Source organism: Panthera uncia, chromosome D1, assembly GCF_023721935.1.
Source record: "Panthera uncia isolate 11264 chromosome D1, Puncia_PCG_1.0, whole genome shotgun sequence".
Taxonomy (NCBI): domain Eukaryota; kingdom Metazoa; phylum Chordata; class Mammalia; order Carnivora; family Felidae; genus Panthera; species Panthera uncia.
The window spans coordinates 39,013,943-39,026,798 of NC_064808.1; the positions used below are offsets into that span (position 1 = coordinate 39,013,943).

The 12,856-nt window shown below is 37.8% G+C and overlaps 1 protein-coding gene across 3 annotated transcripts in view; it reads left to right on the forward strand.

Moving 5' to 3' along the window:
* The window catches only part of UEVLD (UEV and lactate/malate dehyrogenase domains), a 55,308-nt gene that overhangs the window by 34,300 nt on the left and 8,152 nt on the right, over window positions 1-12,856 (forward strand). For all 3 annotated transcript variants that reach the window (XM_049618134.1, XM_049618143.1, XM_049618124.1), the window contains 3 exons: window positions 3,564-3,734; window positions 5,207-5,380; window positions 11,788-11,851. In XM_049618134.1, the coding sequence (XP_049474091.1) occupies window positions 3,564-3,734; window positions 5,207-5,380; window positions 11,788-11,851 (409 nt within the window). The remainder of the gene's footprint in view (window positions 1-3,563; window positions 3,735-5,206; window positions 5,381-11,787; window positions 11,852-12,856) is intronic.

The window sequence follows — 12,856 nt, forward strand, 5'->3', positions numbered from 1 at the left end:
GTATATGTACATATGTATATGTATAGACACACACACACACACATACATATACAATCTTTATCCATTCATCTATTGATGGACACTTGAGTTGCTTCATGTCTTGACTACTGTAAATAATGCTGCAATAAATATAGATCCTTTTGAATTAGTGTTTTCTTTTTCTTTGGGTAAATACCTAGTGGTGGAATTACTAGATCATATGGTAAGTTTATTTTTAACTTTTTTGAGGAAGCTCCATACTAATTTTCCACAGTGACTGCACCAGTTCACATTCCCACCAACACTGAATGAGGGTTCCTTTTTTCTCCATGTCCTTGCAATGCTTATTATTTCTCATCTTTTTTATTTTAACCATTCTGACAAGTGCAAAGTAATATCTCTTTGTGGTTTTAATTTGCGTTTCCCTGCTGATGAGCAATGTTGAGCATCTCTTCATGTGTCTTGTTGGCCATCTGTATGTCTTCTTTGGAAAAATGTCTATTCTTGTCCTCTCCCTATTAATTGGATTGATGTGTTTTTTTTTGGTGTCGAGTTGCATAAATTCTTAACGTGTATTTATTTTTGAGGGAGAGAGAGAGAGAGTGAGCAGGGGAGGGGCAGAGAGAAGAGGGAGACACGGAATCTGAGGCTGTCGACACAGAACCCTATGTGGGGCTTGAACTCATGAACCGTGAGATCATGACCTGAGCCAAAGTTGAACGCTTAACTGACTGAGCCACCCAGGTGCCCCAAGTTGCATAAATTCTTTATATATTTTGGATATTAATGCTTTATCAGTTACATCATTTACAAATATCTTCTCCCATTCAGTAGGTTGCCTTTTTGTTTTGTTTTGTTGGTCATTTTCTTCACTGTGCAGAAACTTTTTATTTCGGTGTAGACCCAATAGCTTAATTTTGCTTTTGTTTCTCTTACTAGAAGAGATCTATCTAGAAAAATGTATCTGTGGCTGTTGTCAAAGAAATTACTGCTTATGTTTTCTTCTAGGAATTTTATGGTTTTATGTCTCACATTTAGGTCTTTAGTCCATTTAAAAAGGTTTTTTTAAGTTTATTTTGAGAGAGACAGAGATAGCACAAGTGGGGGAGGGGCAGAGAGAGAGGGAGAGAAAGAATCTCAAGCAGGCTCCGTGCTGCCGTGCAGAGCCTGACACGGGGCTTGAACTCACAAAACTGATTTCGTGACCTGGGCTGAAACCAAGAGTCAGACGCTTAACCAACTGAGCCACCCAGGCACCCCTGGTCTTTAATGCATTTTAAGTTTGTTTTTCTGTATGGTATAATAAAAGGGTCCAGGGGTGCCCTGGGGGCATGTAGCTGTTGCTAAGTATCTAGATCTTGGAGATGGAAAGATAAGACACAAACAGTGCCTGCTCTCACAGAGCTCATAACATGTTTAATGTAGTAGACAGTTAAACAGATATCTACCTAGCATGTGGTGAGTGAAGTGAGAAACATTCCAGCTAGAAAGAATTTGAGGGGCGCTTGGGTGCCTCAGTCGGTTAAGCATCCGATTCTTGGTTTTGGCTCAGGTCACGATCTCATGGTTTGTGAGTTTGAGCCCTGTGTCAGGCTCTGGACTGACAGCACGGAATCTGCTTGGGATTCTCTGTCACCCTCTCTCTCTGCCCTTCCCTGGCTCATGTGCATGCTGTCTCTCAAAAATAAATAAATAAATATAAAAAAAGAAAGAAAGAATTTGAGTAAAGTTCTTATCGGGAAAGTGAGAGAAACATGGTGGGGAAGAATAGGGACCAATTCTACTTAAGCCAAAGGTCTACCTAGGAGAGTACAAGAAATACTAGCTTCTAGGCTCAAAGGAAGAGAATAAAAGGCCTGGGAGCTTAGGAAACCTTATGGAGTAGGAAGCCTTTCTTGTACTTTTGAAATCCTTTTAGACAGCTACTACTTTATTTATTCATGAGGCAACCTTGAGGGCAAGGGTATATGTATCATTCAAAGTAGAGAAAGCTAAAGGGGGAAAGAAGATAAAATGATCCTCGCAAAATAGGTTGGGACCAAATTGTAAGATCATAAATTGAACTGTTCACTGGTAATTTGGTAATATGGACAAGTCACCTAATCTCTGTAAACATCAGTTTCCTCGTCTTTATGAGGGTTTGGGGCTCAGTTTCTAAACATAGCATGGTGCTTAACAGTACTCTACAGCCAGGCTGCCTGGGCTTGAATTCTGGGTCTGACACTTGCTAGCTCTACAACTGAGTAAATTACTCATCTGTGCCTCATATTCCTTGTCTGCAAAATGGGGGCTATGACCCCATAGTGTGTTGTAGATTAGATTAAATGAGTAAATACATAGAAAGCTCTGAGAATAGTACCTGGCATATAGAAGTGGTCTGGAAGTGTTAACTATATACCTTCCAACTCTTGAGGTTTTGACTCATCACCAGGTATCTACTCTAAATACTAGAACAGGAACTCCAACAGGAATTCCAACAGGAATTATTTAAGAGTACTCATGAAGAACCATCATTAAAATCCAGGACTCAGCTTTTGGATCTCCTATCCCCACAACAGCATCAGAATAGGAGCTAAACTTGGAAAGTACATTTCCCAGAGGATATATTGCACAAGTGTTTCCTTCTGAAACTGGTTTAGAGAGATGGCCGTAGGGGCTTAATTAAGAATATAAACACTGGAATCTACTCCTTGTCTCCCTGGGATGCTAATATTAATTTACAAATGTTGACTAATGCCATCTACTGTGTTATTTTTCTGTTGTCTCTGATGCTGATAAAGTCTGGCCGCTGTTTTGACATGTACTTAACTATAGAGCACATTGTGTAATAGAGAGTAATGTAGTTGTAAAATTGCATGTTGTGTGCTTCAGGATCAGAGGAGCGAACTCTAGAGAACAGCTTTTCTTAAGTCGTAACAGTTGCTTACCTAGTCCCATTGAAAGAGGAACCTAAAACCAAGGATACTGGCTTCAGTATAAGGAAAAGTCTGTAAAAAATGAGCTAAGACATTTTACCTTGATTTAAAGATTTTCTGACCATGTTTTTCCTCTTTCGAGTAGAATCCTTCATAAGTAAAACAGATACAAGCAGAACTACTCTGCTTAGAGAAGTCAAAGTAAACAGCATGGAGCTGTGCCTACCAGCCTTCTTTCCACTTATTCCCACTCCTTCCACATGGCCTGTGAGTCACTGTCAAGGAACTCTAGGACTCCTAAACTCACAATTTAAAACTCAGTGACCTAATTGATTATAGATTAATTTTGCCTATAGCACATTACTTATTTTTTGTAGGAAAGTTGTGCATTACAGAAAAAACTTAAGCCCTTGTTTTTAGCTTCTGAGTCCTGTACTTTATTTTCTTTATCCCCCTTTGTTCTCTTTCTCCCTTTGGAATACACTCTTGCTCTTAATCATCTTTCTGGAAGCAAACCTCAGCACTCTGTGTATTTCTATGGATATGGATTGATCTGGAGGCAAATATACCTAAAGGCTCTCCACTTGTAGAAAAGAATCAGAAAAACAAGAACAAGAACTCGACGAAAACCTAGATCTTGAGCTCAGACTGTTTCTTTTTATTCATTAGATTTGTCTGCCTCTGCTCATTCCAAGGTGGTGATCTTCACAGTCAACTCTTTGGGTAGTTCTCAGTCCTACCTTGATGTGGTACAAAGCAATGTGGATATGTTCAGAGCCCTTGTCCCAGCTCTGGGACACTATAGTCAACATGGTATCCTGCTTGTTGCATCTCAACCAGGTAAATAGTTTTATTTTTAATTACTGTGATGGTCCAGTGTATCAATATAATTGCCAGTACTGATAAAAGTCATAAAACTAGATTATAAAAGGGCAGCTAGACTATTCAAATTGCTCTTATACCGAACAATACAGTACGTCCATATCTGGTCAACCAGTTACTTCTTATGACTGGCATTAACTAGAAGCTTTTACCTTAACTATTTTTTGTGACATATCACCATCATTCTGTTCCAGGTTGTTGCCCATGTCTCCTTCAGTGAGAAAATGGTTAAACACCAAAGAGAAAAATGCAGTGGCTTATATGAAAGATATTTTATTAATTCTAAAGTGTTGTAAAATGCTAGTGGGCGTGCCACTGTGTTTCTAACTTTTTGTATATTACAAAGTGTTTTGGGAACTGGTTTACTAAGAAAAAGAAATATTATCAAAGAATTGGGTGGTATCGAACTCAAATTGGTGAACAGAGTTTCTTAATGTTCCCAGTATAAGGGTATGGTGTACATTTTGATTGTTTTTCTGTAGTAATTGTTTGAGGGACACTAGTCTCTTTAATTCCTGACATCCTTTTGGCATGGCAGAAAAAAGTAGTTGTGTTTTTGCTTGTTCATAATGTTGCACTGCATAGTGGGAGTATATGATCATTATTTTAATTTAAAAATAGAAATTCACCTTAAGATAGATATAAAAGAGCAGCGCCTAGGTGGCTCAGGGGGTTGAACATCTGACTCTTGGTTTTGGCTCGGGTCATGATCTTGTGATTTGTGAGTTTAAGTCTCGCATTGGGCTCCATGCTGGCGGCATGAGGCCTGCTTGGGATTCTCTCTCCCTCTCCTCTCTGCCCCTTCCCTGCTCACTCTCTCTTTCTCTCTCAAAAATAAATAAACATTAAAAAAAAATTTTTTTTTAAAGAAAGGAAAAAAAGATATAAAAGAGAACTTGATCGATGAAAAACAAGCATTTTTTTCTGGCTTTCTATACCCAGTTTTCATCTTTCTTACTTAACTAGGAAAATATTTATTTTCCACTCTTAATTTATATTAAACAACAAAGTTATGTAAAATCATGTTGAAACCTGGTTAGTGTTTTTAGTATACATTAAAAATGCCTCAAAGTGCATTTAGGACCTAAAAAAATATGTAGAAGCTCTACTATGCTTATTAAAATAATAAATATTTTGGGGCACCTGGGTGGCTCAGTAGCATAAGCGTCCGACTTTAGCTCAGGTCATGATCTCGCAGTTCATGAGTTCAAGCCCTGCGTCGGGCTCTGTGCTAACAGCTCGGAGCCTGGAGCCTGCTTCTGATTCTGTGTTTCCCTCTCTCTGCCCCTCCCCTGCTCATGTTCTGTCTCTCTCTCAAAGAATAAATAAACATTAAAAAAGTTTTTAATAATAAATATTTTGTTTATGAGAACTAGGCTAGAAGTGTATTTTTAAAATCTTTACATTTTCACCTTGTGTGCAATATTTAGTGGAAATCATGACTTACGTGACGTGGAAACTGAGTGCATTTCCTACAAATCGAGTGATTGGAATTGGATGTAATCTGGATTCACAGAGATTACAGTACATTATTACAAATGTTTTGAAGGCACAAATGTCAGGAAAACAAGTATGGGTTATTGGTGAGCAGGGAGAAGACAAAGGTAAGAAATATATTTTAATTTGTTATATTGACAACCTAAGTCACCAGAGGCCATGATATTCAGATATATCTGAAGATTCCAGAATAGTTGCACTTACTTGGCTTTTGTTTTATAGGCCCTGTATTGTGAGTAGACTCTTCAAGTATGTCATTCTCATTTATTTACTTTTCTGTAAGTTTAAGATTAGTTTCATATTTTTTAGTTGAGTTTCAGAGTCCAGGATTAATTTGAAAGTTTCATTTTCTAGAGAGCCACGTTTAAAAAAACCCTAAAGCGTATATAGAACTCTTTCCTTTATTCTCCCCACACTTCATTGTTGCTTATGTTTCCTAAGTTCAGACTTTCTTCCTAGGTACCACCCTCCCTGTCTGTTTCTCACCTTTTTAAACAGGATTTTCACCCTTTCTTTATCTTTATGGCCTTTTTCACCAGCCACTTGTTCTCTTCCTACCACAAAAAGCATACCATTCCTCAGACTGGAAAGCCCCTTTCCTATCCCAAAAGAATACTTTCCCTATTCAGCTTGAGAATCTCTTCCTTTTACTCCTTTACTGTTTCCCTTAAGCTATAAAGTGAGGTTGGTCAGGTGACAGAAGTGCTCTTTATCCTCATTTTGTTCATTTTTATTTGTTTAAACAACTATATAAGTGCCTACTCTGTACTCACTACTGTATAGAATGTTAGTATGAAATAAAAGAGGCATAGAGCATGATCTCTTTCTTCATCATACTTAAAAATTATTTTAGAATGGTAAGAAAAATATTTACATGATATTTTAGCTAACAGTGAAAGCATAGGAAAGTATTTCATTAAGTGCCAGAATGAGTATTATAGACTTACAGTGCTTAGCTTATGAGTGAGCATTTAACCTGAATTGAAATGACTGGAGAAAATTCTGTACAGGCCGTTATTGAACTGGACTTTGAAAGAATGAATAGGATTTGAATAGAGAGCAAAGAGTGGGAAAGATATTCCAGGAATGGGAAATCAGAAGCAGACAAAGGCACATAGTATGTTAAGTATGGCATGTGCGTGGGATAAAAAAAAAATCTAAACTAGATGTCGCAGAGAATTTCAACCAGATAAGCCTGGGTGAAATCACATTTTGGAGATTCTTGAATACCTGATTGAAGAGTTGGAAAGTGATTCTCAGGCAGAGGGAACGCATTAGAGGTATTTGAGCATGAGAGTGATATGTTGAAAAGGTAATTTGGGGGCAGTTAATCATTGCTTCATCATTTAAATGACATTACTATTGTTACTATTGCTTTATTTAGCATGTAGGTCCTATGGGGTAGAGCACAATGTGAAAAAGAACTCTGCCTATGAGGAGGTGATCTTTTAACTGGAGATCTGGAAAAAGACCATGCACACTAAAAGTTAAATGAGAGTCAGTCCACAGTGCCACAAAGCAAATCACCTTCTCAAAACTATTTCCTTAGAATTTAAAGGTTCCTATATGCTTTGATGTCATTAAAACAAAATATTAACAGTGGTTAAAACTGGCTTAAAGGTAACTTTTAAAAAATTTGTATTTGTCAGTGTTTTCTAATTTTGTCACTATGGATATATAGTATTTGTATAATTTTTGAGAAAATTTTAATAAAATACAAAAGTATTTAAATCTGTGTAAATTGGTACTGGCTACCTAGAAAATTCAATACTAGAAAGAGTCAGGTTGTAGAATAAACCTTTACAAAACCCAACACTGTGATTGAGTAGAATGACTTTTCAAGTTCAAAATGCTCCCTGACACTAAACGCTAATCAATAGGATCCTGGAAAAGGATAGCAAGCAAAAACTTGGGGCAGATGACTTAGAGCAATGAATCTCTGGGGCTGCAAACAAACCTGAGACCCCATATTTTACTCAGTAGTACCATTTGAGTTCTGGGCCATGCTTATCTCTTGCTTCTCTGATTCTTGCAGATCTCCCAATTTAGTTTGCTATTTCCCCTCTTGTCTACCCTGTAAATATGATGCCAAGTTAATAATGATATTAGCCAAAATTGTACTATATGCTTTCATGTGTTAGTTCAGTCTTGCTAAATCATACTCCTCTTTTCAAAAACTTTCACTGGCTTCCTCTGACCAAACTATTAAATTCCTTTGCTTGGCATTCAAGATGTCCCAAAATCTAGCCCTAATCTTCTTTCCCAATTATAATTAAGGATGTAGTAATATTATTTGAGAGCTGGAAGGGACCTAACAGATCAGTGATTACATTTTGTTTTTGGGACCCACCAATGGATACAGGGATGGTAAGAGTGACTTGCCCAAGAGCCTATAGTTTTAGGGTCAAAGAAGGACTAAAACCCAGGTGTTGTGCCTCCCAGCCCCACCCCACAGCTTTGCTTCAGCCCCAGGGAACTTTGCCCTTCTTCCCCTCTCTCCACATACTCAAATCTCATCCTTTGAGGTCTAGGTCAAGCCCTCCTTACTCACACTGTGAAGCCTTTCCTTAGACCTTGTTTTACATCGTGAAGCCTTTCCTGATCACATCACTCCACAGTGATTTCTTCACCCCTTTGTGCTAAATCTGTTGCTAGCTATATGGTAATTAACCATATAACCAATAAACGTGATGTTTATTCTTTCGTTAAACTGCTGTTTATTCTGATCCAATTTGAGTATTTTGTGTGCATATGTTCTTATTGAAAGTGTAAATTATTAAGCTGTTCTTTTAGTTGAAAAAGTCATACAGTCACATTACAAAAAATTAAATAGTACAAAAAGATCTATGCAGTAAAAAATAAGTCTCCCTTTGATGCCAGATACTCAGGCTCTCTCCCTAGATTCAGTCACAGTTACCAGTCTCTTATGTAGCCTTCCAGAAATGTTCTGTGCATAGATAAGCACATGTCTGAAATAGACATACATCATCCTGCACCTTGCCCTTTTATTTATTGACATGACGTGAGAATGGTTGCATAATGACATATATAGATCTCACTCATTCTTTTAAACTACTGGATATGTCAAAATTTATTTAGCCAGTTTCCCTAATAAGTTACAATTTTTTAATGAGTAAAAATATTTCACAATATGGTCATATTAATATTTCAAATTGTAAAGAGAAAATAAAGGGTAGTGCAACTTGATAAATAAGCCGAAGGCACAGTGCTGTCTGCTGTTGGAGCTATACAGATGTGTAAGAACCTGACTATATCTTTAGGAAGCTTAGATCTAACACAGAAAATGACTATAATGAAAGGCAGCATTAACTTGCTATGAGAGAGATCCAAGGGAAGTAAGATAAAAATACAAGGAAGGGATATGGTAATTCTGTGTTGAACCTCAAATGGGAACAAGAGGTAGAGGGATGTAGGTACACATGCATTAGGATCACTAAAATATAATATTTTATACTATTTGGCATATATAAAAAAATACATATGTGTGTTAAAGCATAATAGTAGAATATTCATGAATCTGTGCTCAATTAAGAACATTACCAATATGACTGAAGCTACCAATGTTCTCCCCAACCCATCTCCCTGTGCCCCGTCTAGACACCACCATCAAATCACTTTTTATCCTGTCTTGTATTTTGTTTCAGAGATAGATATATCCATAATAGGTATACTTACCTTGGCATTGAAGCCAGAAATGGATAGAGGCTCCCTCTGCTGGTTTCATGTGTAGACATCAACTGGTTATATTTTTGCATAAGTGACATCACCACAATAATAGCAATTATAATTTATTGAAAGCCTACTATGTGTATTAAATATGTTGCGTATCTCCTTAAAGTTTACAAACACTCTGTAAAGGAGATGGGGGTTTTCCAAATTTATGGATGAGCAAGCTTAAGACAATGAAGTTAAGTTATTTGCCCAAGATTACATATCTAGTAAGATTTGCACCCTGGTCTGACTTCAGAGCTGTGCTTTTTCTTTGCTGTGACTTAATTAGATAATTAATCTAAAGCATTCAGTACAGTATCTGGCATAGTGTAAACAATCAGTAAATGGTAGTTTCTGTTACAGCAATCGACAAGGCAGTGATGAATAGAAAATTGGCAAAAGGACACGTAAAACTACTCTTTGAAGTAAAGCAGCATTAGGATTTGGAAACAGTTGTAAGATGGCAGGTGTGCAAATAAAATGAATTCTCTTTAAGTATTTCAGAAGTAAATGGCAGCTATAGCCTGGGGGAAGAATCCCATGACACACAAAACTCTTTAGGATCAGTTTCTTGCTTCCCTTGCCAGTTTCATCTTCCGCCATTCTGCCAGGCCTTCTATGCTAGTCAGGTGGTCAGCCTACAGTTTCCTAAATGATTCGTACACGCTCATGCCCCCTTGCTTTTGCACCTGATTCTTCCTTCCATTCTAACCTGAACTTGGCTAACTCCTACTTACCCTTTCAGACTGGGCTTGAGTGCCACCTCTCCCAGGAAGCCTTCCCTAATTCTCCAGGTTAAGTAAGTTCATGCTTCTGTTATAACCATTATCACATTATGTTATAACTGCATATTTACCTGTCTGTTTATTCCAGCAGACTATAAAAGCTCCTTGACCTTGGCATGGCCTCAATAAAAGTGTTTTGAAAGGAATGAATGATGTTGATACTATCTTGTGACCAAAGATCATTCATATTATGCCCCCCCCCCCAAATTAGATAGTCAGCAGAAATATGCTTTGGAGCTGCTATTTTCAGCTATGATATTAACATCATATGTAAACTGTAAATAACTCCTTCAAATGATGATTAATCTGAGGGTTGGACCTCAGAACAGACTATTAGGTCATCTGCTTTGGTCATCTGTCTTACACAAGGGAAAGAGTCATCCCATGGTCACTGTTCATTAAAATTTGGGGGCCAGAGGATTGCTGTTCTTAAGGAATGGAGCCAGAAAGATCAGGATTGATTAGTTACAATATTTGAAAGGGCTCCCTAAAATAGGCTGAACATATATTTAGGAAGTTTGAAGGACTGGGCAGTAAATGAGCAAAAAAAAAGTCCATCTAAACTTAATTGAAAATTCTAATAACTGTGTCATAAGCAAAGTTGAACATAGTGAAGCTCTCCCCTTCTCTCCATTCTTTCTTTATGGCTCTTATAAGTCAGGGCCTAGAGAGGAAAGAATGTGATTCTCTCTCTCTCTCTCTCTCTCTCTCTCTCTTTCTCTCTCTCTCCCTCTCTCATAATTAAATTTCAGATTTTTTGTGTCCTTTCTGAGTCTTCTCTTATTCCTCCCTTGCCCCTTTTATTCATCTCATGCTGAATGTTGAAGTACAGCATTTACAGATATTTCCCCAATTTTCTACCTATTGTGAATATACCAATAATGCACAACAATTTTTTAGAAAAAAATTCACATATAACCATTCTAAGTAAAACATTTTTTTAAATTCCCTTAATCTGTCCACATATATTTGTATTTTTCATATAACAAATTTTGGTTTTGCTTTTTCTTTAACATAAAAACTTTTAAACTTTTCTGTAGTTTTCAATTTTTTTTCGTAGTTTTCGATTTAACTGTTGCAAGTATGCTTTCCTCTTTGTTAATATAATAATGGATTGTGCATGAAGTCGGTTCTGCATCATCTCCTGTGTATTCTTTACTGTGGTAAAAATGTGTGAGAGGAAACAAAAGAACACATGGTCCCTACCCCCTGCAAGCTTATAATGAGCTTGAAGAAGAGTCGTCTGGGTACATAGGGTGTCCTTTGTTGCTGACCTGTCGCTAAATGGCCTAATTTTGAATGCAGTTTAGAAGACTTGTATCTTAAACATAGTCTTATATATTCAAATGTATTTTTGTTTTGCCTACCCAAGTACGGATTTGTATCAAATGATTGTCTTCACGCACATGAGAAATAGATGACCATTAGAAGGGGTTTCAAAATGCTTCTGGCAATTTCTATTTAATATTAAAATGTGGTTTAAATAGTTCACGTGCACAGTTTTGAATTTTTGAATTGTTTTTGTAAATGCTATAGTGAGATGAAATGGTAGCTGAAAAGGTCCTCTTAGCAAGTAGGACCCTGCTTCTCTAACAGCTGTGGAAGCCTGGCCAAAATAGGTGACTGAATTATTCCTCACCTGGTGAACGAAATGAATCTCCGTGTTATTTCCAAGTGGAGCAAATGCCAAGTGCTTTCAATGAGGCCTGCTGAGAAAAGAAAGCTTTCTGCTTGGACAGTACACTGCCCTTGTAGAACCAGGGTTGATGAGAGAGCACAGGTGAGGAGGCCGCAGATAGGCTCAGGGGATCACGCCTTTTGGAGGATTGCAGGCCCCAAGCACTTGGCACAGTGAGCCCAGTGGAAAACTATTGCTAGAAAGGGGGAGAGCGTTTCAAGTTGAATACAGATACCCTTGACTGCAAATGATCATTTATGACATCTTAGTCCTAAGGGAGTTGTTGGCAAATATAATTAATTTTTCCTTTAATTTTTAGTGCCCACATGGGGTGGCCAAGAAGAAGTGATGAGTCCTAACTCTCAAGTGCAGTTGTCCAACAGGTAACACTGAGCATTGATCTGCATTTACCCAACCGAAAATCACATACTTCGTAGCTCCCATGATAACAACTGTGTACACAGCATTGCTTTACCAGTCTTCCTCAAACAAAACTAGCTAGTATGGACAACTCTAAAGTACAAAGGAGCAGTGCTTTCCCCTCTTTGATTTCTTATCTGAAAGTAGATCCAAGAGTGCTTTGCAAACTTTATTTCAGATATTCAGTGGACACATACAGGGTGGAAGAGGTTTCCTATTTGTAGTCAGTGATTTCCTACTTTGATATGTCAACATCTGAGGATATTAAGAATTTTCTTAATATAGGGATGCCTGGGTGGCTCAGTCGGTTAAGCATCTGACTTCGGCTCATGATCTCGTGAGTCGTGGGTTTTAGCCCCTTGTCAGCTGGGAGCCCAGACAGAGCCTGCTTTGGATTCTGTGTCTCCCTCTCTCTCCTCTCTCTCCCTCTCTCTCTCCTCTCTCTCCCTCTCTCCCTCTCTCTCTCTCTCTTTCTCTCTCACTCTGTCTCTCTTTCTCTCTCTCTGTTTCTCTCACTCTCAAAAATAAACATTAAAAAAAGAATTTTCTTAATGTAGAATTTGTCCATACCACTTAAAATTAACATGTATTAATTGGGAACTAGTCTAATATGAGTGGATAAGCCATATTATAGGTTCAGGCAAAAACAAAAGTGTAATGCATAGATCCTTGTATTTTTCCCTTAGATCAGACACCTTCCAGGGTCTGTGCCTTACAGGTTGTACTCCACACACCACGTATTGTATTTTTTGTGTGTGTAGGCTCCACACCCAGCATGGAGCCCAATGCGGGGCTCAAACTCACGACCCTGAGATCAAGACCTGAGCTGAGATCGAATCAGATGCTTAACCAAGTGAGCCACCCAGGTGCCCCATGCACCATGTATTTTTATGCCATCTGTTTTCCCATCATCACATAATAACATACATTTCTGCAGTTTGAATGGTGTAGACTTTTAGCTTTAAAAA